We start from the raw sequence: 24,689 nt of genomic DNA, 5'->3' as shown, positions 1-24,689 counted from the left end.
GGCAAGCTCACAACTCAAACAGGAAGTGCCGAAATCTCACTCACAGTGAAACAGGAAATGTTCAAATGTCAAACACTTCCTGGCATGAGTGGAGCTAGAGCGGAGGCTGGGGATTCACTCCCCTGAAAGCTGATTGGACACAGATGATTGACATGTCACAGCACCACACGTCTGGTTGAAAGAGCTGCATTTTCAAATCAGTGAGTCACATTGACTGCTAGGTTCCTCTTGTCCAGTAGTTTGTGCTGTGTACCACAAAAAGTTCTAATCCACCTTAGAAGAAGAATAATGTTTGCTCCAGATTTGAACTGAACGTTTCATTTGAACTATGGAATTCTAATCACACCAAACTTATATTGGTGAGTAAACGACTGTATTTTATGCCAGAAATGAGGTCCAGGTTGTTAAAAGCAGCATTTCTCCTTTAATTCGGGTGGCCTTATGTACACATGTTTAAACTAAGACAGCAGCTTGTTCATGTTGGCTTATTAGTGCAGCATATAACTGAAACAATCCTTCAAATGGTGATACAAGCATCAAATTCTGCACAAATACAGCTGGAGCTAAATTAATGGTCAAACTGAAACTGACCTTTGTCACCTTTCTTGCTGCTTTCACCTCATAACTTCATAACATTCAGTCACAGATAGTCCAAACTATACCTTTTTTGGAATCTTTATGATCAGGCAAATAATCTGGTGTAGTTTTCTATATGACTGGAGCATCTTTTAATTCAGACCAGGGGTGGGCAACTTGTTCCAGAAAGGGCAGAGGGTGCAGGTTTTCTTTGCAGCCATTGACTCCACCCGGTGATTTCACTGATTAATTGTTGGTCCACTACCGTGAGGATGGTCGTCATGCCTTGGGACGGCGGGAGGCCGGTGACAAAGTCCAGGCCGATGTGGGACCAGGGGTGATGAGGCACAGGTAATGGCTGGAGGAGTCCTTGTGCTCTGTGATGATCAGCCTTGCCCCTGGCGCAGATGGTACAGGCCTGGACATAATCCCGGACGTCGGCTTCCATAGACGCCCACCAGAAGCACTGCCGGACAACTGCCACGGTCCTTCGCACCCCTGGGTGACAGGAGAGCTTGGAACCGTGACAGAAGTCCAGGACTGCAGCTCTGGCCTCTGGTGGGACATAGAGGCGGTTCTTCGGGCCCGTTCCTGGGTCCGGGCTCCGTGCCAGGGCCTCCCGGATGGTCTTCTCCAAGTCCCAGGTGAGGGTGGCCACGATAGTGGACTCAGGAATGATGGACTCCGGCGGATCCGGCGGATCCGACAGCTCTGTTTTGACTTCGTCTTCGTGAACCCGGGACAAGGCGTCCGATCTTTGATTCTTGGTCCCGGGGCGGTAGGTGATCCGGAAGTCAAAACGCCCGAAGAACAATGACCAGCGGGCTTGCCTGGGGTTCAGCCGCTTGGCGGTCCTGATATACTCCAGGTTCCGATGGCCCGTGAAAACAGTGAATGGTACCGCAGCTCCCTCCAACAGATATCTCCACTCCTCAAGAGCCTCTTTCACCATGAGGAGTTCCCGATTGCCCACCCGATTGTCAACCTGCGTGAAAAATAGGCACATGGGTGGAGAACCTTGTCGGACTCCCCGCTCTGTTACAGCACGGATCCTATCCCTGAGTCAGAGGCATCCACTTCAATCACAAACTAGCGGCTAGGATCGGGCTGCACCAGAACTGGTGCAGTTGAAACCGACGTTTCAACTCCCGAAACGCGGCCTCGCACCGATCCGACCAGGTGAAGGGGACTTTAGAGGAAGTCAGGGCTGTCAGGGGACTAACTACCTGACTATAGCCCTTAATGAACCTCCTATAAAAGTTTGCAAAGCCGAGGAACTGTTGCAACTTCCTACGGCTTGTGGGTTGGGGCCAATCTCTCACCGCCGCAACCTTGGCCGGATCAGGGGCGACGGAGTTGGAGGAGATGATAAACCCCAGGAAGGACAAAGAAGTGCGGTGGAACTCACACTTCTCGCCCTTCACAAACAGCCGGTTCTCCAACAACTGCTACAGGACCTGACGTACATGCTGGACATGGGTCTCAGGATCCGGGGAAAAGATGAGTATATCGTCTAGATACACGAAGATGAATCGGTGCAGGAAGTCCCGCAAGACGTCATTTACCAAAGCCTGAAATGTTGCGGGGGCGTTAGTGAGGCCGAACGGCATGAGCAGATACTCAAAATGACCTAACGGGGTGTTGAATGGCGTCTTCCACTCGTCTCCCTTCTGGATCCGAACCAGGTGATACGTGTTCCTAAGATCAAGTTTGGTGAAGATTTGGGCTCCATGCAGGGGCGTGAACACTGAATCTAACAGGGGCAGAGGGTATCGGTTGCAGACCGTAATCTCATTCAGCCCTCTGTAATCAATGCATGGACAGAGTCCGCCGTCTTTCTTGCCCACAAAAAAGAAACCGGCACCCATCGGGGAGGTGGTGTTCCGGATCAGCCCAGCAGCTAACGAGTCCCGGACCATTGATTCGCGTTCAGGACGTGAGAGGTTGTACAGCCTGCTGGACGGGTACTTAACGCCCGGGATCAAATCAATGGCACAATCGTTCGGCCGGTGAGGGGGAAGAGTGAGTGCCAGATCTTTGCTGAAAACGTCAGCAAGATCGTGGTACTCTTCAGGCACCGCCGTCAGATTGGGGGGGGACTTTAACCTCCTCGTTAGCAGTCAAACCGGGGGGAACCGAGGATCCTAAACACTCCCGGTGGCAGGTTTTGCTCCACTGAGCCACAACCCCAGATGGTCAATCAATCTGGGGATTGTGTTTTATCATCCATGGGAAGCCCAAAATTACACGTGAGGTAGAAGGAGTTACATAAAACTCTATCTCCTCCCGATGATTCCCAGACACTACCAGAGTTACTAGTTGTGTCTTGTGTGTAATTAAGGGAAGAAGGGTGCCATCCAGCACCCGTACCTTCAGTGGTGAAGGGAGCGCCACTAGAGGGAGCCCTACTTCCCTTGCCCATCTGCTGTTCAGCAGATTCCCTTCCGACCCCGTGTCCACCAGTGCTGGGGCTTGAAGGGTTAGATCCCCACTCAGGATCGTAACTGGGAGCCATGCAGAAATGCGTGTGTGTCCCACGTGAATTTCCTGGCCCACTCTTAGCCCAGTTTCTAAGAGCGGGCGTTGATGTTTAACCATTTGGGGCAGTCTCTCTGCTGATGCGCGCTCGAGCAGCAGATAAAGCACTCCCCGCAGGCCAGTCTCCTCTGTCTATTGGAAGCCCTAAATTTAGCCCTGCTCATGTCCATAGCATCGTTAGCAGGGGGAGCTGTTGTCGCACGGAGCGCTGAGGCTGTGGAGCGTGGGGAAGGCGGAACTTTTTCGGACCCGGAAGGGAGAGGGACGGCACGTGCCCGGCCACGTCCTTCGTCTTGCTCCCAACGGCGTTCTTCTAACCGATTGTCCAATCATATAACTAGATCGATAAGCCCGTCCAAATCCTGCGGCTCATCCTTAGCCACCAGATACTCCTTCAGGATCGACGACAGTCCGTTTACGAAGGCGGCGCGGAGTGCAGCAGTATTCCAGCCGGACCTCGCAGCCGCGATGCGGAAGTTGACCGCATACTCGGCTGCACTCCGACGCCCCTGTCTCATAGACAGCAGCACTGTTGAAGCGGTCTCGCCTCTGTTTGGGTGATCAAAAACTGTTCTGAACTCCCTCACAAACCCAGAATATGTCGTTAAGAGCCGTGAATTCTGCTCCCAAAGTGCCGTAGCCCAGGCGCGTGCCTCACCTCGAAGCAAATTGATCACATAAGCCACCCGGCTGGATTCTGATGCGTACATGACAGGTCGCTGTGCAAAGATGAGCGAACACTGCATTAAGAAGTCAGCGCACGTCTCCACACAGCCTCCGTACGGTTCTGGGGGACTTATGAATGCTTCAGGGGACGGTGAGGGGGTTCGTTGAATGACCAGTGGAATGTCTGTATTTGGCACCAGGACAGCAGGAGGAGGAGCTGCAGCCGCGCCCTGTGCGCGCGCTTCCACCTGAGCGGTGAGAGCCTCCATCCTACGATTGAGTATGACGTTCTGTTCGGTCATTAAATCTAACTGAGCAGTGAAGGCGGTGAGGATTTGCTGCAACTCACCTACCACGCCTCCTGCTGGCGCCTGTGCACCCTGCTCTTCCATTGGTTGTTCACTCGATGGTTGATGCCCCTCGTTGGCCGTGATATTCTGTTGGGAAAGTGTAGTGACACGGACCCACAACAGGGGGCGTAAATGAACGGATAATAGATGAGCCAAAAATACAACACTTTACTGTTGTGAAATGTGCACAACGAAATACAGACAAATGCAGAATTTGGATTATAGTCAAATGTACAAAGGTGACGTGTGGCCAGGCTCGAGGATAGGAGACGTCCGTCCAGAGAAGAGCCGGATCCCACACGATTTCCACTGCCACCGAACCTGGAGGATACTGGAGCTGCCAAGTCCGGAGTCCCCAGGTGGCCACCGTCTCCGGCTGTCGGATCTGGTACTGCTGGCAGGAAACAAAAACAGAAAACAAGGTGAGTGTGGTGACACTCAGCAACTCCTCGCACACAGTTCAGATAACGCAGGTGGGAATTACACCTCCACCTCCTCAAATACGAACACAGTCTTTCTACAGATCTGATACAGACGCTTGTCTTCACGGGTCGGGAAGGGTGCGGCTTGTCACCCTGTCGTCCGCGACCAGCTCAGCCTCCAGCTGACACAAGCTACCAGGAACTCCTGTAGAGAATCAGACAACGATTACGTGCGATACGGCACAGATTAAGGCTGAGGAAATTACCTCCAATGGTAGGCGATATCTCGGCAGCGGGGTGGAGATGTCGTCCGGCTTTTATGGAGTGGTTGATGATATGGAGATAGGTGACAGCTGTCATGAGTTGATGAGTGACAGCTGTCACTCCCGGCTGTTCCCGTGAGGCGGCAGTGCCCTCTCGTGCCTGAAGCCTGCACTTCAGGCAGGGCGCCCTCTGGTGGTGGGCCAGCAGTACCTCCTCTTCAGTGACCCACACAACAATTAATATCACTTTGAGCAGATGGAAACAGTTAATGAGTGAAATCATCTGGTGGAGTCAGTGGCTGCAATGAAAACCTGCACCCTCTTGGCCCTTTCTAGAAAAAGTTGCCCACCCCTGATTTTGACTCCTGTGTAATTCTTCAATTGACCCCTACCTGGCTGCCTATTGAAAATTCAAGTGGCCAATCAGGTTTATTTTTTTAAAGAGTTCATGTCTATGGATTATTTGTGCCAAATTTGATGTTTGTATCACCATTTGCAGGATTCCACTATTCTCTTATCTGCTGCACTATATATGGGTGATTCTTAGACTATGGGCACTTATTATGTCCTTTGATCATATTGTATGAAAAACAGAAAAAAGGGGAAATTTCACACTTTTATAGTTATCTTTACAATGAAAGTGTGTTAAGAAATTTGTTCTAGTAGTCTATGATGACTTTGTTTGTATGAAAGATTGTTTGGGTAGTTTCTATGGAGATAAACATCAGAGCACATGTATATAGCGCCAAATCACAACAAACAGTTGCCCCAAGGCGCTTTATATTGTAAGGCAATGGTGTGGTGGAAATTACATTTACAAGGCCAATAGTGCCCGTAGTTAAAGAATCACCCATATAAAAAGTAAGATGCTGCTCCTCAGTGTTTCTCAGTTGTCCTCAAAAGTATTGGAACACTTGGTATTTCACACATTTTAATTTGTTTATTATATGTCAAATACATTTTTTTTCTAAAATGATCTTCCTTAACTCAAACTGAAAGCAAATCTCTACAACTTGATATAAATTAATTAAAAATATAAAATCCAGCTTCCTGATGAAGTGGTGTAGAGAAGGATTTTCTTAAAAAATCCTGAAAGTTCAGCTACAATTTGACAGAAAGTACATTTCATGTGCAAGCCTAGATTGAATGTTTTGGTGAAAGAAACTTTTGTATTTCTTTATAATTGATGTAAATAAAGTCAAATATGTATTGTTCATGTTTCCATCCCCTGACTTGTCTAAAGAAAACTGGCAATAAAACTGATTATTTACAGGTTTTATCATGTTTTAGAGATTTGCTTTCAGTTTGAGTTTGAGGAAGATAATTTTAGAAATTTAATTTTTTTGTGTGTGTGTGTGTGTGTGTATTTCTAGTATTTAAAATGGCATAAACAAATTAAAATGTGTGAAATTCCAAGTGTTCCAATACTTTTGGAGGGCACAGTATCCTAACCTTATGATGAGTGCAAAATGAGTGTGGTATTATGACTGTTTTGTTTAAGAATATTTATTTTTCATTGTTGCTGCACTTTGTGTCAAATCATAGTCATATCGTATATCATACTGATATGAAAATTCAGTAAGGTATATATTCTGTTATACATTCAAAATCTAAAGTTGAACTTGACTAGTGTTTACTAAGGTACACATAAATATCTTAAAAAAAAAAAAAAAAAAGAGAGAGAGTAGAGCCACTTAGGTGCCTGGTCTTGAGAACAAGGGATGGTAAGTTGAAAAGCTATTTTATCCCATGGGAACTCTACCTACCCACCTAAGCAGCTCAAGAATATGGACAACATAAGTGACATTTACGTGACAATTTATTTGACAATATTGAGATACGATAATTTGGCCATATTGTACCATATTGTTCAGCCCTACTGTCAACTCGCTGAAAACTTTGAATATTAATTTACATCTACAATAAAAAAAATGCTTAAAGTGGCAGGGGGTTAAGAGGGCTGTAATTGGGGGTCAGCTGAAAAGCAAAAAAGAAAAATGCTTAAAAAGGTGGGGGGGGGGGGTATAGGGGGCAGAGCCCCCCAGAAGCTGAAAGGTTTTAGTCATGCTTATGCTCCCAAGAACAATTTTTCTGAAAACGTCTGAAGGACCTAAACGACATGGTTAGATGGCAAGGAGCTTTTCCAGGCATGTGACAGGCATATAAAGAAAAATGCTTAAAAAGGTGGGGGTTCTTGGGGGACTGCACCCCCAGAGCAGCTGAAAAGTCTTTGCCATGCTAATGCTCCCTTGAAGCATTTCCTCAAAATAAAGTCTGAAGGACCTAAATGACATGGTGAGATGCTGATGAGCTTCTCTCATTCATGTCTGTGACATATTTACTGACAAAATAATATGACACTCAGTAGTAAACTTACAATCACACATATATTTTATTTACAAGGTATTAGTAACACTAAGTTTATTTGTTTTGGAAACATTTCTCAATGCACCCCCCTCTGTATTTACATAAAATGGATCAGTCCACCTGCTCCTTCAGGCATCAGCTGAGTGTAATTTTTCACAGACGAGTGGAGGCAGAGATGGCAGGTAAAAATAAAAGAAAGAAAAGAAAAACAGGTCAGACAGGAGAAAGAAGCGAAAATATGTTAGAGAGTTTTTTCACAGCCAAGGTGGGTCTGTCAGTGGTTCATCTGATGGAAAGTTCTGGTACGTTGTCTATTCCTAACTTGTCCATAGTTTATAAGCTTCCTCACTTTTCTCCCCATGTTAGCTCATATTTCTGAAGAAAACTGGATTGATACATTTCACTGCTGTTTTAGTTAAATAATCTTTGCAGGCAAATGTTTAGCTCGCTGCTCTGAAAAAAAATAAATAAAAAAAAGACGGATGTTTCAAATAGACAAATCAGGAGCAGCAGCAGCACATCTGTCAGTGCCCCCTGAACAAGCCCAAGTAACCCCAGAGGAAGGAGGTGAACAACTTCGTGTTGAATTAATTGACTGATATGGAGAAAAAAAAAAAAAAAAAACATTAAAGAAAAAAAAATAATTCCAAAATTAAAAAAAGCCTACAGTCTGTATTTATTTCAGAACGATTTTAATAGTTTAAAAATAACCAGCTCTAACTAAAATATAATTTTTGGTCAGTAGGTTGGGGCTCTTATCCCCCTGCTTTGCAGTTGGAACAAAGAACATTTCTAGTGTGTGCAGACTGGGTAACTGTTCTCAGTCCAATCACAGAAATGTTTACATTTTCTTGAAAGAAGATTAAATAGCAACAATCATATAGCCTCATATATGTATTTATCAGTCTTGCAGCCGGTCATTGAATCTAAATGAATTTCACTGTAGTTTCAGTGCTTCCCCTACCATGTAACTGTCAAATCATGTTTTTCTTTTCACAAATATGGGAATGATAGTTAAACTAAAATGCATAGTTTTATGTAAACCAATATCAAAATTTTCTATGTGCACGGCCCCGTAGGATTTCCTTTCATGGGGCTTAAAATCCCTGGTGGTGCCCCTGGGTGCAGGTACACTAATGCAAAGATGAAAAAAAAAAAAAATCAGGTTGCATATAATGATGGATTTAGAATCTTGCTTAAGTGCCCAAGATGGACAAGTACAAGTCATATGTTTGTTAGTGTTTCTGTTCCCACTTTCCTTGCTATGCTGAGAAAGCTGATGTATAAATTTATGTCAATTGATTGACTCAAAAAATGTAATTATTAGAATTGTAACTGATCCTACACTTAGCGACACAAGATATTGCTCTGGACTTTGGAAGAGTTGGAGAAAATGTCTATATGTGTCCTGATCTCTGTGAAACGTTGTGTTACTACGTATTTATGTCTGTGTTTGCTTTTATTGTGTTGTATCTTGTTTGGTTGTTTTCTATGATATGGACCCTGTGTCTGAAATAATAAAGTAAAGTCAAAGTCAAATTAAAAGTCAATTTAAATGGGCTAAAAGTGAAAAGAATTTTGATAACATTATATTAAATTTAAGTTAGATTGATTCATGATGCTGTTACTATTTTTGATAGTGAGCTTTCCGGCTTTAGTGACTCACCAAAATCACCTTGCTGATGACAACAAAAGCAGTTGAAGCAGAAGATGGGGCATTTAAAGTGTGCAATAATTTTTGCTTTTGGCAAAAACAGCACAATCACTTAAGAACAGCAAGTTAGATAATGGAAACATAGTAGTTCAGCTTAGTTAAATTTCCATACAAATTGTTCATTTTGTGATAAAAGCATGGAATTTGGCACACACATTCTAAATTAACTGCTTATTTTCAGATATGGAGCCATCCTGGAGCTGACCTCTAATGAGCTACTGGAGTCAAAATTTAAAAATGTTCCAATCTTGTTGAAAACTATACCACATTATTGTCTGATTGTAATGATTTCGAAAGGTATAGTTTAGACTATCTATGACTGAATTTCCTTGGCATTATGGGGTAAAAACAGGAAAAATGGTGACAAAGGTCGGTTTCAGTTTGTAGGGGGTTAAGAGGTCAGCTCCAGGATAGCTGAAAATAACATTAGTTAATTTAGAATATGTGTGCCAAATTTCATGCTTTTTTCCACAAAATGAACAATTGTTTTGCTAAATGCCGCCCCACTAACAGGGAAACAATCAGTGGAAGATCTTTTTCTGTCCCATGAAGCTGCAGTTTTTTTTAAAGGTGCATGGCTACATTTTAAACTTATTCCATGTTTGGATATTTATGTAAAAATATTGAGCATTTAACATTTCTTTCCAAACATTAAAGCTTTGCACACAACTTGAACATACTGAAAGTTGAGTGAGATTATATCAGATAACTAATTAATTGATTTATATGAATTTATTGAGTGACCCTTTTTAATTGTGTTAGAAATTAAGTTGTAAATTACTGTTATTTAGAAAAAAAGGTTTCAAGTGTTATAAATGATTTGTTTCTTTAATTAAATGAAGAAGAAAACCTCACATTTGTTGAAATAGGAAAGTATCTATCTATCTATCTATCTATCTATCTATCTATCTATCTATCTATCTATCTATCTATCTATCTATCTATCTATCTATCTATCTATCTATCTATCTATCTATCTATCTATCTATCTATCTATCTATCTATCTATCTATCTATCTATCTATCTATCTATCTATCTATCTATCTATCTATCTATCTATCTATCTATCTATCATCTTTTTGATGATCCAGGTTGTTAAATGTTTCTTAGTCTTGCAGGGGGAAAACATCAGGATGACATCTAACATTCTTTATTCTGTAAGCAGCTATTATATATCTTTGTAGTGCTGCGAGGTGCCAGGCTGAACAGACCACAGACTAATTTGTCCTTATTCTGGATTTGGTGCACTTCAATATTATTTGTTAGTTTACACTTCGATTTAACAGAGGTTGACTACCACTATCAAAAAAAACCGTCAACAGTCATGTTGGTGGTATGAAAGCATGTTCTTTTCTTGAGAGACTGTCTGGTAGACCAATGCCTTTTCTTTTCATCTCCCACTGGTACACGTTGCTTCTGTCTACAGGAGTGCTTGAACAAAAGGCGCCATCTCCTGGCCAAAATATGACAGCGCATCTCTAAACATGTAGCAGCAGAACAAATTGATGTTTTGCAACACACCTGGGTTGATTTAATGCGTGTAAACCAGACATATTAAGTTCATCCACAACGTGTGCTATTATCTTTTACTGATGTGATGAATTTTTTTTTTTTTATTTCCTCAAAATTGTACACACAATACCACCATAATGGCAATGTGAAAAAAGTTTTTTTTTTTTTTTTTTTTTTTTTTTTTTACATACAGTGAGGAAAATAAGTATTTGAACACCCTGCAATTTTGCAAGTTCTCCCACTTAGAAATCATGGAGGGGTCTGAAATTTTCATCTTAGGTGCATGTCCACTGTGAGAGACATAATCAAAAAAAAAAAAAAAAAACGGAAATCACAATGTATTATTTTTTTAATAATTTATTTGCATGTTACTGCTGCAAATACGCCAACACCTGCCTATCAGCAGAAATTCTGGCCCTCAAAGACCTGTTAGTCCGCCTCTAAAAAGTCCACCTCCACGCCACTTATTATTCCAAATTAGAAGCACCTATTTGAGGTCTTTAGCTGCATAAAGACACCTGTCCACCCCACACAATCAGTAAGACCCCGACTACTAACATGGCCAAGACCAAAGAGCTGTCCAAAGACACCAGAGACAAAATTGTAGACCTCCACAAGGCTGAAAAGGGCTACGGGGCAATTGCCAAGAAGCTTGGTGAAAAAAAAGATCAACTACTGGAGCAATTATTAGAAAATGGAAGAAGCTAAACATGACTGCCAGTCTCCCTCGGACTGGGTCTCCATGCAAGATCCCACCTCGTGGCATATCAATGATCCTAAGAAAGCTGAGGAATCAGCCCAGAACTGCACGGGAGGAGCTTGTCAATGACCTGAAGAGAGCTGGCACCACTGTTTCCAAGGTTAATGTGGGTAATACACAAAGACGTCATGGGTTAAAATCATGCATGGCACGGAAGGTTCCCCTGCTTAAATCAGCACACGTCCAGACCCGTCTTAAGTTTGCCCATGACCATTTGGATGATCCAGAGGAGTCATGGGAAAAAATTAAGTGGTCAGATGAGACCAAAATAGAACTTTTTGGTCTTAATTCCAATTGCCGTGTTTGGAGAAAGAAGAATGCTGAGTACCATCCCAAAAACACCGTCCCTACTGTGAAGCATGGGGGTGGAAGCATCATGCTTTGGGGGTGTTTTTCTGCACATGGGACAGGACGACTGCAGTGTATTAAGGAGAGGATGACCGGGGCCATGTATTGCGAGATTTTGGGGAACAACCTCCTTCGCTCAGTTAGAGCATTGAAGATGGGTCATGGATGGGTCTTCCAATATGACAATGATGGAAGACCCATCCATGGCACACAGCCAGGATAACCAAGGAGTGGATCCGTAAGAAGCATATCAAGGTTCTGGAGTGGCCTAGCCAGTCTCCAGACCTAAACCCGATAGAAAATCTTTGGAGGGAGCTCAAACTCCGTGTTTCTCAGTGACAGCCCAGTAACCTGGCTGATCTAGAGAAGATCTGTGTGGAGGAATGGGCCAAAATCCCTGCTGCAGTGTGTGCAAACCTGGTGCGAAACTACATGAAATGTTTGACCTCTGTAATTGCCAACAAAGGCCAAATATTAACATTGATTTTCACAGGTGTTGAAATACTTATTTGCAGCAGTAACATACAAATAAATTTTTTTTTTTTTTAAATCATACATTGTGATTTCCAGATTTTTTTTTTTTTTGATTATGTCTCTCACAGTGGACATGCACCTAAGATGAAAATTTCAGACCCCTCCATGATTTCTAAGTGGGAGAACTTGCAAAATCGCAGGGTGTTCAAATATTTATTTTCCTCACTGTATTTGCAAATGTATTAAAAGTTACAAAAAAGAAACGAAGAAATCATGTGTACTTAAGTATTCACACACTTTGCCATAATGTTCAAAATTGAGCTCAGGTACATCCTGTTTCCACTGATCATCCTTGAGATGGTTGAACAGCTTAATTAGAGTCCACCTGGGGTAAATTCAGTTGATTGGACATGATTTTGAAAGGCACTCACGTCTACAAATAAGGTCCAGGTTGACAGTGCATGTCAGAGCACAAACCAAACATGAGGTCAAAGGAATGGTCTGTAGACCTCAGAAACAGGATTGTCTCGAGGCACAAGTCTGGAGAAGGATACAGAAACATATCTGCTGCTTTGAAGGTCTCAATGCGCACAGTGGCCTCCATCATCTGTGACTAGAAGAAGTTTGTATCCATTTAAGACTCTTCCTAGAAATGGCCATCTATCTAAGAAGGACAACCATCTCTGTAGCAATCCACCAATCAGGGCTGTTTGGTAGAGTGGCCAGAATGAAGCCACTCCTTCGTAAAAGGCACATGACAGCCCACTTGGAGTTTGGAAAAAGGCACCTGAAGGACTCTCAGACCATGATAAACAATATTCTCTGGTCTGATGAGTTGAAGATTGAATTCTTTGGTGTGAATGCCAGGCATCATATTTGGAGGAAACAGGCACCATCCCTACAGTGAAGCGTGGTGGTGGCAGCATCATGCTGTGGGGATATTTTTCAGTGGCAGGAACTGAGAGACAAGTCAGGATTGAGGGAAAGATGAATGCAGCAATGTACAGAGACATCCTGGATGAAAACCTGTGCCATGGCACTCTTGACCTCCAGAGCGCTCACCCTGGGGTGACGGTTCATCTTTCAGCAGGACAATGACCCTAAGCACACAGCCAAGATATCCAAGGAGTGGCTTCAGGACAACTCTGTGAATGTCCTTGAGTGGCCCAGCCAGTGCACAGACCTGAATCTGACTGAACATCTCTGGAGAGATTTAAAAATGGCTGTGCACCGATGCTCCCCATCGAACCTGATGGAGCTTGAGAGGGGCTACAAAGAGGAATGGGCAAAATTGCCCAAAGACAGATGCACCAAGCTTGTGGCATCAAATTCAAGAGGACTTGAGGCTGTAATTTGCTGTCAAATGTGCATCAACAAAGTATTGAACAAAGGGTGTGAATGCTTATGTAAATGAGATTTCTTACTTTTTATTTTTAATTAATTTGCAAATAATAATAATAATAATAATAAAAATAAAACATACTTTTTCGATGTTGTCATTATGGGGTGTTGTAAGTAGAATTTTGAGGGGGGAAATTAATTTCCTTCCTTTTGGAATAAGGCTGTAACATAAAATGTGGACCATGTGTGCGTGTGTGTGTGTGTGTGTGTGTGTGTGTGTGTGTGTGTGTGTGTGTGTGTGTGTGTGTGTGTGTGTGTGTGTGTGTGTGTGTGTGTGTGTGTGTGTGTGTGTGTGTGTGTGTGAAAAATCATTCACTGGATTGCCACAAAAAGTGATTTAATCTATTAGTTCATGATACAGTCAGGAAATGTTTCTGTTTTGTGACTATATCACAAAATGATTTCATGATGGTATCACAAAATTTGGGGTGATGCTGGGATGTGGGGCGGGGGTTGGGGGACTGCGGATTTATGGTCAAGGACTGGCTTCCTCTCCAGGTTGTAGCCCGCCTCACGCCCTATGGCTGCTGGGATAGGCTCCAGCCACCCACCGCCCACCACGCAGCTCTTATTTGGACTAAGGGGTTATAGAAAGTGAACTAATAATAGCTGTCATAACAGCAGTAGTAGTATAGAGAAATATGGATTAAAAGACAAGACTTTTATCTTTTAACTTGTTAATATCTACTGATCAGAAATTGGAAATTTTTATGCTGTTTGTTTTTTAAATCAACACTTTCTGAATCACACACACCACATTTGATGCGATATGAATGAATATCCAACATAAAGTTGGGAATTCTTTGAACAATAGAGTTTTCCCCTCCAAAGAAAAAATTTTTCGTGAAAAACATGGCAAATCTCTCTGTTTTTACACATCACATGGTGAGATATGTTTTAAACTACCATATGGGTCTTTCGAACCTGATAAAGTGTCAACCTGGGGTCTGTCTAAAATATGATCTGATCATATTCAATGACGGCAAGTTATTTTTACAGCTGCATGCTAATTTAAGTTATTCTCACTTTTTTGTCGTCTTAAAACACATCCTCAACCTTTCCCGTTCTGAGAAATGCAACATGACATTGCAACATGTACAACCTCCGAGTCCTCTGAGCAACCTGAAGGGAGCTGACCGTGGTCCTGAAATAGCCACCAACACAACAACGAAGACGCTTTTGGGGAATTTATACAAGCAGCTGTCAACTGTTGCAGCAATAAGTATTTCTTTGTTCAAGGTTTCATACAGACATTTGCATTCATTGATTGTGTACTTGTGGATAGGCTGATTTGTTGCATCTATAATATGACATAAAGTCAGTAAAAAAAAAGTCACATTCAGATTGCCTTTAGCTTTTCTTTCCTCTGAGCACAGGCATCACATAATGTGAGGAAAAACTACTTTAACGTGATTCTACATTTTGTGAGGGATGCATCGTTGCACATAAAAAAAATAAAAATAAAAATAAAAATAGAAAGAAAAGCCCGCATGGTGTCGCTCTTTGCTGTCACAAAATAGGCGCATCGCCGCCTGCTGCTTCCTCGATACATACTCATTCTAATACTCAAGTCATTTCAATGCATCTTCCGTTCCGTTGTGTTGGATAATGTAATGTTAGATTAGTGATTTTTGTTCTTTATCTTGGAAATATTGCTTTGTCCTGGCCAGTAACTGAAGGGAGGACGAGTTTGGATTGAGGATGGGAGACAAAGGATTTTCGGGCCTCCGTGCGATCATCTGCTCCATCATTTTAACGCTGCACCGTGTGAACGGAGACCTCAGCTATTCTTTTTCCGAAGAGATGAAACTCGATTCTGTTATTGGAAATATAGCCAAAGACATCGGCCTTGATCCCACATCCTTATCTTCACGGCAGGCTCGTGTTGATTTTGAGAGGACTCGGAAAAGGTACTGTGACATAAACCCAAACACCGGAGATTTAATCACATCGGAGAGAATCGACAGAGAGAGTCTTTGCGGGAAAAAAGCTTCATGTGTTCTAAAATTTGACCTGGTGTTGGAAAATCCTTTGGAGCTTTACCGTGCCAGTCTTCATGTCCAAGATGTGAACGACAACACCCCGAAATTCGAGGAGAATTTGATCAAAATGGAAATAAGTGAATTAGCAGAAAAAGGTAGCCGCTTTTCAGTTGAGGAGGCCCATGACGCAGATATTGGTCAAAATTCAGTTCAGAGATATAGCCTGCAAAAGAACGACCATTTCATTCTAAATAGTGACAACAGCAAGGTTTATCTCGTGCTACACAATAAGCTTGATCGAGAAAAACAAAAAGAAATAAATTTGATTCTGACAGCTATCGACGGCGGATCTCCTCAGAGATCAGGTACGGTGATTATACACGTGACGGTACTGGACGCTAATGATAACTCACCGGTGTTCACCCATGACGTTTATAAAGCACATGTGGCTGAAAACTCTCCACAGGCCACCACACTGATTAATATTAGTGCTACTGATGCAGATGAAGGCGTGAATGGAGCTGTTACATATGACATCATTCATACATCTGATGATGTAAATATTTTCTCTATTGATTCCAAAACGGGAGAAATTAAAGTGACAGGTGTGATTGATTTTGAAGAAACAAGTTCTTTTGAATTAAGAGTGAAAGCTAAAGATGGATCGGGGCTAACATCATATGCTAAAGTAATAATAGATGTTACTGATATTAATGACAACGCCCCTGTGATATATGTAAAATCACTGTCTAACCCCGTACCAGAGGATGTGTCACCTGGTACACAGGTGGGCATAATTAACGTTCAGGATAGAGACTCGGTGAAAAACGGACAGATTCACTCCTCCATTCAAGACAACGCCCACTTTAAGTTGGTTCCGTCCATTAAAAACTATTATTCTCTGGTGACAACAGGACATTTGGACCGTGAATTAGTGTCTGATTACAACATCACAATCACAGCTACTGATGAGGGCTCTCCACCTCTGTCCTCCTCTAAAACTGTTCAGTTATCTGTAGCTGATATCAACGACAACCCACCTGTGTTTTTGGAACAGTCCTACAGCACCCACGTGACTGAAAACAACAAACCTGGCTCCACTTTATGTTCTGTTTCTGCTCGAGACCCTGACTGGAGACAAAACGGGACAGTGATTTATTCTCTTTTACCTGGTGAGGTGAACGGAGCCCCGATGTCCTCTTATCTGTCTGTTAACGGAGACACGGGGGTGATCCACGCTGTCAGGTCCTTTGATTATGAACAGTTCAGGAGTTGGAAAGTCCACGTGATGGCCAGAGACAACGGTTCTCCTCCACTCAGCAGCAACGTGACCGTCAGTGTCTTCATCACGGATGTGAATGACAACTCTCCTCAGATACTGTACCCCACCCCAGAGGGAAACTCCTTCATGACCGAGCTGGTCCCCAAAGCTGCACAAGGAGGCTCTCTGGTGTCCAAAGTGATCGCAGTGGACGCAGACTCTGGACAGAATGCCTGGCTGTCCTATCATATAGTCAAATCCACTGATCCAGGACTTTTCACTATTGATGTCCACAGTGGAGAGATCAGGACACAGCGGGACATTTCTGAATCTGACAGCATGAAACAGAACCTTATTGTAGCAGTTAAAGATAATGGACAGCCCTCTCTGTCTGCCACCTGTTCCATGTATTTACTCATTTCTGACAACTTGGCTGAGATACCAGAGATGAAGGACGTGTCTTATGAGGAGAAGAATTCAAAACTGACATCTTATCTCATCATCGCTCTGGTGTCTGTGTCCACCTTTTTCCTGACCTTCATTATTATCACCCTTGGAGTGAAATTTTGTCACAGAAGAAAACCCAGAATCTTGTTTGATGGAGCAGTTGCCATCCCCGGTGGTTATGCTCCTCCTCAATATGCAGATGTTGATGGAACAGGAAATTTACGCAGCATAAATTATGACACCTACCTGACAACAGGTTCAAGAACCAGTGACTTTAAGTTTGTTTCAGCTTATAATGACAACACGCTGTCTTCAGAACAGACCCTGAGGAAAAGTCTATCAGATTTTGCTGAGGAAGTTAGAGAATCAGATGCATTGGCAGAGGTAAGACTTGTTTAAAATTTATTATTTACAGATAACTGACATCAACAAGCTCACATCACATGCTTCAACAAGCTCACATCACATGCTTTTACATTTTAACCAAAGTAAAAATTTTGAAGCTTTGTTTTTGGATTTGTTGAAATTCTGTCTTTGCATTGTCCATTCGCATTTTCAAATGGCTTGCATAATTTTAAAGTTTGAAAATTTGATACACATAGAAATACTCATGTCCACACATAATATTGATGCAATGTTGAGATGACACTAGTGCTCTTTGTCCTTCCACTGTTACAAAGTATCTTCATCTCCAGCTCTTCTGTTGGAGAAAAATGATGAAGTTTGTATTCTACATTTTCGAATCACAGTGCTGGTGGTTGTCCTCTTTTAAATTTCTTTTCCATAAAAATAAGCACAGTCCAGTTTTCTCTCTGAATATTTCTGTGTTGCAGTTTCTTGTGTGGTGACCCAAACTACCTCTTTCTCCTTTGTCCTTTGACCATTTGTGCAAGATATTTGTCTCCATGTTGTTGTGCCGTACATGCATGGAGAAGTATGGTGAAAATATTAAAGCTGAAAATTTCTCATAATGCAAAAGATATTCCCCATCTTAGTGTCCATAGTAATTGCTTAAAACATCATTGCTGTGGTACCCAAGCATTGTCTAAAAAGACATAGTACGAAAGACATCCAGTTGTCACCTTCATTCACTCTTTAGGTTATAGTCTCACAACTATACAAGGACTCATGACCCTAAAGACTGGACCTTCATTCTCCTACAAATATGTCTAAGATGATTTTCTCAGTGTCAAAGGCTGAGGAGCCAAAAATGTCCAACCCAGTCTAAGAGAAGTGAATGTCTCTACAAGTTCAGCAATTTCACCACATAAAGATATACTATGGATGGTTGAGTCCATGAAGTCATTAAATGTCTGTGTTTTAGTCATGATCCAGGGCAATTGCAAATCCTGATGCTCCAATTCCTATCTCAGCCTCTCAACTGCTGCAATCAGTGTATCCATTGTTTCTGCAAAGATCACACCATTGTCTGTGAAGTCAACGTCAGTAAACTTTTCCTTGCCAACAAATGCATGCATTCCACAATACTAAGCCAATGCCTAATCTATGCAAGCACTGACCAGTGCAGGAGTCTAAACTCATCCCTGATGTACACCAGCTTTCACATATAGGTGCCTGAGTGTTGAGCACCCCAATGGTTGGAGACAGCCAAGAGGACATCCATGCTTCTCCTGTTTGCTGCAGATAGATAGTTACTTTTGAGGGCTGTGGATGGACTGGTTGTCTGCCATCCAGGGCCAACTGTTATTCTGTGGTGTCATGGTGTGCAAAGTGTGGCACCGGTACATACTCCAACACGTGACTGAAACTGACTTGCAGTATATGGAACTTTCTTAACATGAGATTTCTTACTGAGTCTGCACTGTCTTCTTTTTACCACCATGCCATGCTATAGTAGTAGTAGAGAAGCTACTACAAACAGAGCAATGTAGTGTATTCTATCAGATGTCAGGAAAACTGTAACAAACACTACATAGGTGAGGCTAAGCAACCTTTACACAAAAGGCCATACCAGCACCGTAGAGAGAGCGCCAGTGGACATCAGTCTGCAGTTCATCTCCACCTTAAAGACACTAGCCACACGTTTGAGGACAAGGAAGATAAATCTTAGCCAGAGAGAAGAAATGGTTTGAGAGAGGGGTTAAGGAGGCATTCTATGTGAAACAGTTGAAACCCAGCCTTAACCGGGTTGGGGGTCTGAGACACGCTTTGTCCCCTGTTTACAATGGGGTACTCAGGTCAAAGCAGTTTCAGTCTTTTGTTCATGGTAATGAGTCATTCACGTCATCAGGAGAGTCGTCAAGGGAGCCGGCAGGAGAGGCATCCATCCCATCATTAGCAGGGACAGCTGCCCTGTCATTAGGAGGGTGCTAACTAGAGCACAATAGGTGCTAATTAGAGCTATTGTTTAGTCACTAGCCTATAGCAGTCTGCCTCTCGGTAGGAGGGGTCTGGTTAGGCTTAAAACTCCAGCTTTTGTGGCTTCTGTTTATTCTTCTCTACTAGAGTCAAGACAGAAGTCAGACTACCAGAGCAAGAATTTTAGCTGAGGAAGCTTCTGTGATTTGAAGTGAAACGTCCTCGCGTCAAGCAAACCAGTCCAGTCGAAGATTGTAGCTTCTCTAATATGGAAAACACCTGGACAACTGAAAGCCTATACAGAAACCATACCATGCTTTAAATCTTGATGTCACACAAAAAACAAAGCATGTGTTACAGTAATTGCTATTATTATTATTATTATTATTATTCTGTTGTAATCCTTTAGAAGTGTAAAGCAACATGACAGTATCAGCAGTTTAGAATGTATTAAGTGTGACGTTTAGACAATGTTCTAAAATCAAATTCATGTCGAATTAAATATTAAAATATTTTGTGTTTCTGTTGGCATATTGTGCTGAAAATCAAAGAGGTTTTTAAAATCACTATGTAGTTTTGAGTACTAACCTATTTCACATGGAGTAAAAAAAAAAGGACTCACTGTGTTGCTGTCCACCAGGAGAGGAAATACAAATACCTGCGTGGTGAAGGCTTTGTTACCGCGGGGCAGATATTCAGCCTGTTAAATCCTTCTTTGCCCTCCCACCAACCATTCGCTTCAAGGATTCAATTTTTGAATATTCCTGCTTTTCACACTGGACTGGATCGCATTGGAATACTTAAGACTGTTCGACACTTGACGCTTTTTTTTTCCCTCCGATTTATCAAAAATGGCACACAATGGATATTCAGCAGGCCTGCTCGCTGGCTTCGCTTTTTTTTTCTGCAGCTGCTGCACACCGCAAATGGAGACATAAGCTACACGATTCCCGAGGAAATGAAACTCGGATCTGTTATAGGACATTTAGCAAAGGATCTCGGACTGGATGCTGCGCAGTTATCTGCTCGAAAGGCGCGTCTTGACAGCGAGGTGAACTGCAAACCATATTGTGACATCAGTCTAATTACTGGAGATTTGATTATGGCAGAAATAATAGACAGAGAGAAGCTTTGTGGTGAAAAAGCATCTTGTGTCATAAAATATGAATTAATCTTAGAGGCACCTATGGAGTTGCACCGAATTTTCCTCCAAATACGCGACATTAGTGATAATCCTCCTGTTTTCAATAAAGATGAAATTAAGATTGAAATAAATGAACTGGCTGCCAAAGGGTCTTGTTTCTCTGTTTTGGAGGCTCATGAAGTAGATGTTGGCCAAAACGCGATTCAGAGCTACGCATTAGAGACGAACAGTTACTTGAGGCTCCAAACTCAGTCAAAACCAGACGGAGGTAAATTCGCGGAGTTTGTATTAGAGAAAGAATTAGATCGCGAGGAACAAAATGAATTTAGATTAAGGCTGACTGCACTAGATGGAGGCACCCCTCAAAGAACTGGAACTGCTATTGCGCACGTTACCGTGTCGGATGCCAACGATAATGCGCCAATATTCAGTCAGACCATATATGAAGCTGCGCTACCCGAAAACAGCAATGTGGGGACTGTCGTTGTTACAGTAACAGCAATGGATGCAGATGAAGGTCAAAATAGCGAAGTGGCGTATGAATTAAGTCGTATTTCAGGAAAAGGAAGATAATTATTTGCTTTAAATCACAACACCAGAGAAATAAAACTCTCAGGACATTTGGATTTCGAGGAAGACTCCGTGTATGAAATGTGCATACAGATCCAACGATAGGTATGGACTCACTACAGATTTTAAAGTGATTGTGAAAATAATCGATGTTAATGACAATCCACCTGTAATAAATATACAAACTCTAAATAACCACAAAATGCGTCACCAGGCGCAGAGGTGGGAATAATTAATATTCAGGACAGAGACTCTGAGAATAACAGACAGGTCTGCTGCTCCATTCAGCATAATGTTCTCTTTAAGTTGGTTCCTTCCATTAAAAACTATTATTCTCTGGTGACAACAGGACATTTGGACCGTGAATTAGTGTCTAATTACAACATCACAATCACAGCTACTGATGAGGGCTCTCCACCTCTGTCCTCCTGTAAAACTGCTCATTTATCTGTAGCTGATATCAACGACAACCCACCTGTGTTTTTGGAACAGTCCTACAGCACCCACGTGACTGAAAACAACAAACCTGCCTCCACTTTATGTTCTGTTTCTGCTCGAGACCCTGACTGGAGACAAAACGGGACAGTGATTTATTCTCTTTTACCTGGTGAGGTGAACGGAGCCCCGGTGTCCTCTTATCTGTCTGTTAACGGAGACACGGGGGTGATCCACGCTGTCAGGTCCTTTGATTATGAACAGTTCAGGAGTTTGAAAGTCCATGTGATGGCCAGAGACAACGGTTCTCCTCCACTCAGCAGCAACGTGACCGTCAGTGTCTTCATCACAGATTTGAATGACAACTCTCCTCAGATACTGTACCCCGCCCCGGAGGGCAACTCCTTCTTGACTGAGCTGGTCCCCAAAGCTGCACAACGAGGCTCTCTGGTGTCCAAAGTGATCGCAGTGGATGCGGACTCTGGACAGAATGCCTGGTTGTCCTATCATATATTCAAATCCACTGATCCGGACTTTTCACTATTGATGTCCACAGTGGAGAGATCAGGACACAGCGGGACATTGCTGAATCTGACAGCATGAAACAGAACCTTATTGTAGCAGTTAAAGATAATGGACAGCCCTCTCTGTCTGCCACCTGTTCCATGTATTTACTCATTTCTGACAACTTGGCTGAGATTCCAGAAATGAAGGACATGTCTTATGATGAGAAGAATTCCATTTTAACCTTATATCTGATCATGGCACTGGTGACTGTGTCCACCTTTTCCCTCACCTTCATTATTATCACCCTTGGTGTGAAATTTTGTCACAGACGAAAACCCAGAATGTTCTTTGATGGAGCAGTTGCCATCCCCAGTGGTTATCCTCCTCCTCATTATGCAGATGTTGATGGAACAGGATCTTTACGCAGCATAATTTATGACACCTACCTGACAACAGGTTCAAGAACCAGTGACTTTAAGTTTGTGTCATCTTACAATGACAACAGACTGCCTGCAGAACAGACTCTGAAAAAATGTCCAACAGATTTTTCTGAGGAATTTGGACAGTCTGATGATTCACCAGAGGTAAGACTGAACATTTATTCATTATTACTCATCTGTGTACATCATTCTTGATGCATCTTTTATTTTAAACTTTCTAACACCACATTTTAAGACATGTAGTAAAGCATCTACAGTCGGTATTTATACACCAAGATAAACACCACAATTTTCATCTCAGTGTAATACTGGAGAACATGCTCTGTAACAAAACATATGGTTTTGGTCAAACTGATGATGATGATGATGATGATCAGAATGTTTCATCGATTACAGCAACATTCTCAAAACTTGGTTGTTGATTGTCCTCTGACCATAAACATCCAACATGAACCACCTGTAGTCCACAGTAACTTTCCATTGTGCTCCCCCCTCCCAAAAAATTTTATGATTTCTGAAGGTAAAGTTCTGTTTGTTTTTCCCCTGGGCACACAGTAAAATCACCAGTGTTAAATTAACACTGACAATGAACATATGGTCCCACTCTGGCCAGAATAGGACCATACTGTATGTAAACTGACAGTGTTAATTTAACACTGTCAGTGTTAGTTTTACATTGGTGATTTTACTGTGTAGTTGTGGAATGGAGTGTGTTTGTCAAGTAGATCACTGGTATTGCTGCAATGTTCACTCCATGTTTTTTTTTTTTTTTTTTTTTTTTGGATGTCTTCAGCTTGGTTTGTTTACTGCAGTCATTATCATCATGATTATTATCATCATCATAAGTTTGGTCAAACTGATCATGATAATAATGATAATGCATCATCGATAACAGCAACATTCATGAAATTAAGTTATTGATTGTCTTCTGACCACAAACATGAAAAATAAACCAGTTGTTGTCTATAGTAACTTTTTGTTGTCTTTTGGTAACATAATAGTGGTTTTCTCATTTCTAAAGATAACGTTCTGTATTTTACCTGAGCAATGCAGTTCTGCAATGGAGCGTGTATTATAAGTGGGCCAGTGGCACTGCTGGAATGTTCACTCCATGTTTGTTTGGATTTATTTATAGCTTGGCTTGTTTACTGCAGTCCAGAGGAGGTCAGGCTACATAAATTGTCTTTTATGGCTTGGTCATAGGATGTATATGTCTGTCTGCCCGTTTATGATCATCCAGTGTGAGATGATGAACATGCTTCCACACTTCTTTTCAAATGTATGTTGTGAGTCAGAGCAGCTTTGTCTCCTGACTTTATCACCATTTTTGAAAATGCGTAGATTTTGTCCCTGAGGTACAACTCTGTCTCTTATTCAACCCAATACGTTCATATTCAATGACAGGATGAAACAGAACCTTAAAGATAACGGACAGCCCTCTCTGTCTGCCACCTGTTCCATGTATTTACTCATTTCTGACAACTTGGCTGAGATACCAGAGATGAAGGACGTGTCTTATGTTGAGAAGAATTCCAAGTTAACCTCTTATCTGATCATCGCTCTGGTGTCTGTGTACACATTTTTCCTGACCTTCATTATTGTTGCTGTTGGTGTGAAATTTTGTCACCAAGAAAAACCCATGATATTTTGTGATGGAGCAGTTTGCATCCCCAGCGCTTATTCTTCACTTCAGATGTTGATGGAACAGGAACTTCACGCAGCACTTAAAATTATGACACCTACGTGACCACAGGTTCAAGAACCAGTGACTTTAAATTCGTCAGTCCTCACAATGACAACACACTGCCTGCTGAGCAAACACAGAAAAAACACCATCCGACATTGCTGACACATTTGGTTGACCAGATGAGTCTGCAGAGGTAGGATTTAAATACGTTTATTTTCTTCTTAATAAATGACGTGGTTGCTTACATGATGTCAGCTAAAGCGTAACTCAACAAATTTATTAGAATAATGAACAATACCAGTCGATTGAAACTAATTTGTTGTGTGTGTGTATATATATATTATTTTACTGGTTTTCGTTTTGTTTGTCTTGGTTTTTTCACCCTTTGTCCACATTGTTCAGGTACTCCATTGCACTGTTTTAACTCAACCCAAGGCGTCGCTGCTCACTTGCAGATCAGAGGCTGAACTTCACCACCCATTCGAAAAACACTGATCACTCCTTC

General features: G+C 42.1%; 2 protein-coding genes across 3 annotated transcripts in view; both read left to right on the top strand.

Moving 5' to 3' along the window:
- LOC117519820 (protocadherin gamma-A11-like) overlaps window positions 1-24,689 on the top strand; it is a 911,360-nt gene that overhangs the window by 327,630 nt on the left and 559,041 nt on the right. The gene's annotated exons all lie outside the window — the stretch shown is intronic.
- LOC117520482 (protocadherin beta-16-like) lies at window positions 15,052-24,679 on the top strand. The gene is made up of 4 exons (XM_034181823.1): window positions 15,052-17,466; window positions 21,422-22,047; window positions 22,107-22,641; window positions 24,587-24,679. Exons 1-4 carry the CDS (start codon window positions 15,094-15,096, stop codon window positions 24,677-24,679), a joined length of 3,627 nt encoding a protein of 1,208 aa, XP_034037714.1. The 5' UTR covers window positions 15,052-15,093.

The sequence above is a fragment of the Thalassophryne amazonica genome, chromosome 11, assembly GCF_902500255.1.
Source record: "Thalassophryne amazonica chromosome 11, fThaAma1.1, whole genome shotgun sequence".
Classification (NCBI taxonomy): domain Eukaryota; kingdom Metazoa; phylum Chordata; class Actinopteri; order Batrachoidiformes; family Batrachoididae; genus Thalassophryne; species Thalassophryne amazonica.
This window is presented reverse-complemented; position numbering and strand designations above follow the sequence as displayed.

Bases quoted from the DNA above. Each gene is read 5' to 3' on its own strand.
- LOC117520482 (XM_034181823.1), top strand. From the start codon at position 15,094: ATGGGAGACAAAGGATTTTCGGGCCTCCGTGCGATCATCTGCTCCATC. The intron at 17,467-21,421 runs GTAAGACTTGTT...GTTCTCTTTAAG, and splicing joins AATCAGATGCATTGGCAGAG to TTGGTTCCTTCCATTAAAAA. The intron at 22,048-22,106 runs GTTGTCCTATCA...TGATGTCCACAG, and splicing joins GACTCTGGACAGAATGCCTG to TGGAGAGATCAGGACACAGC.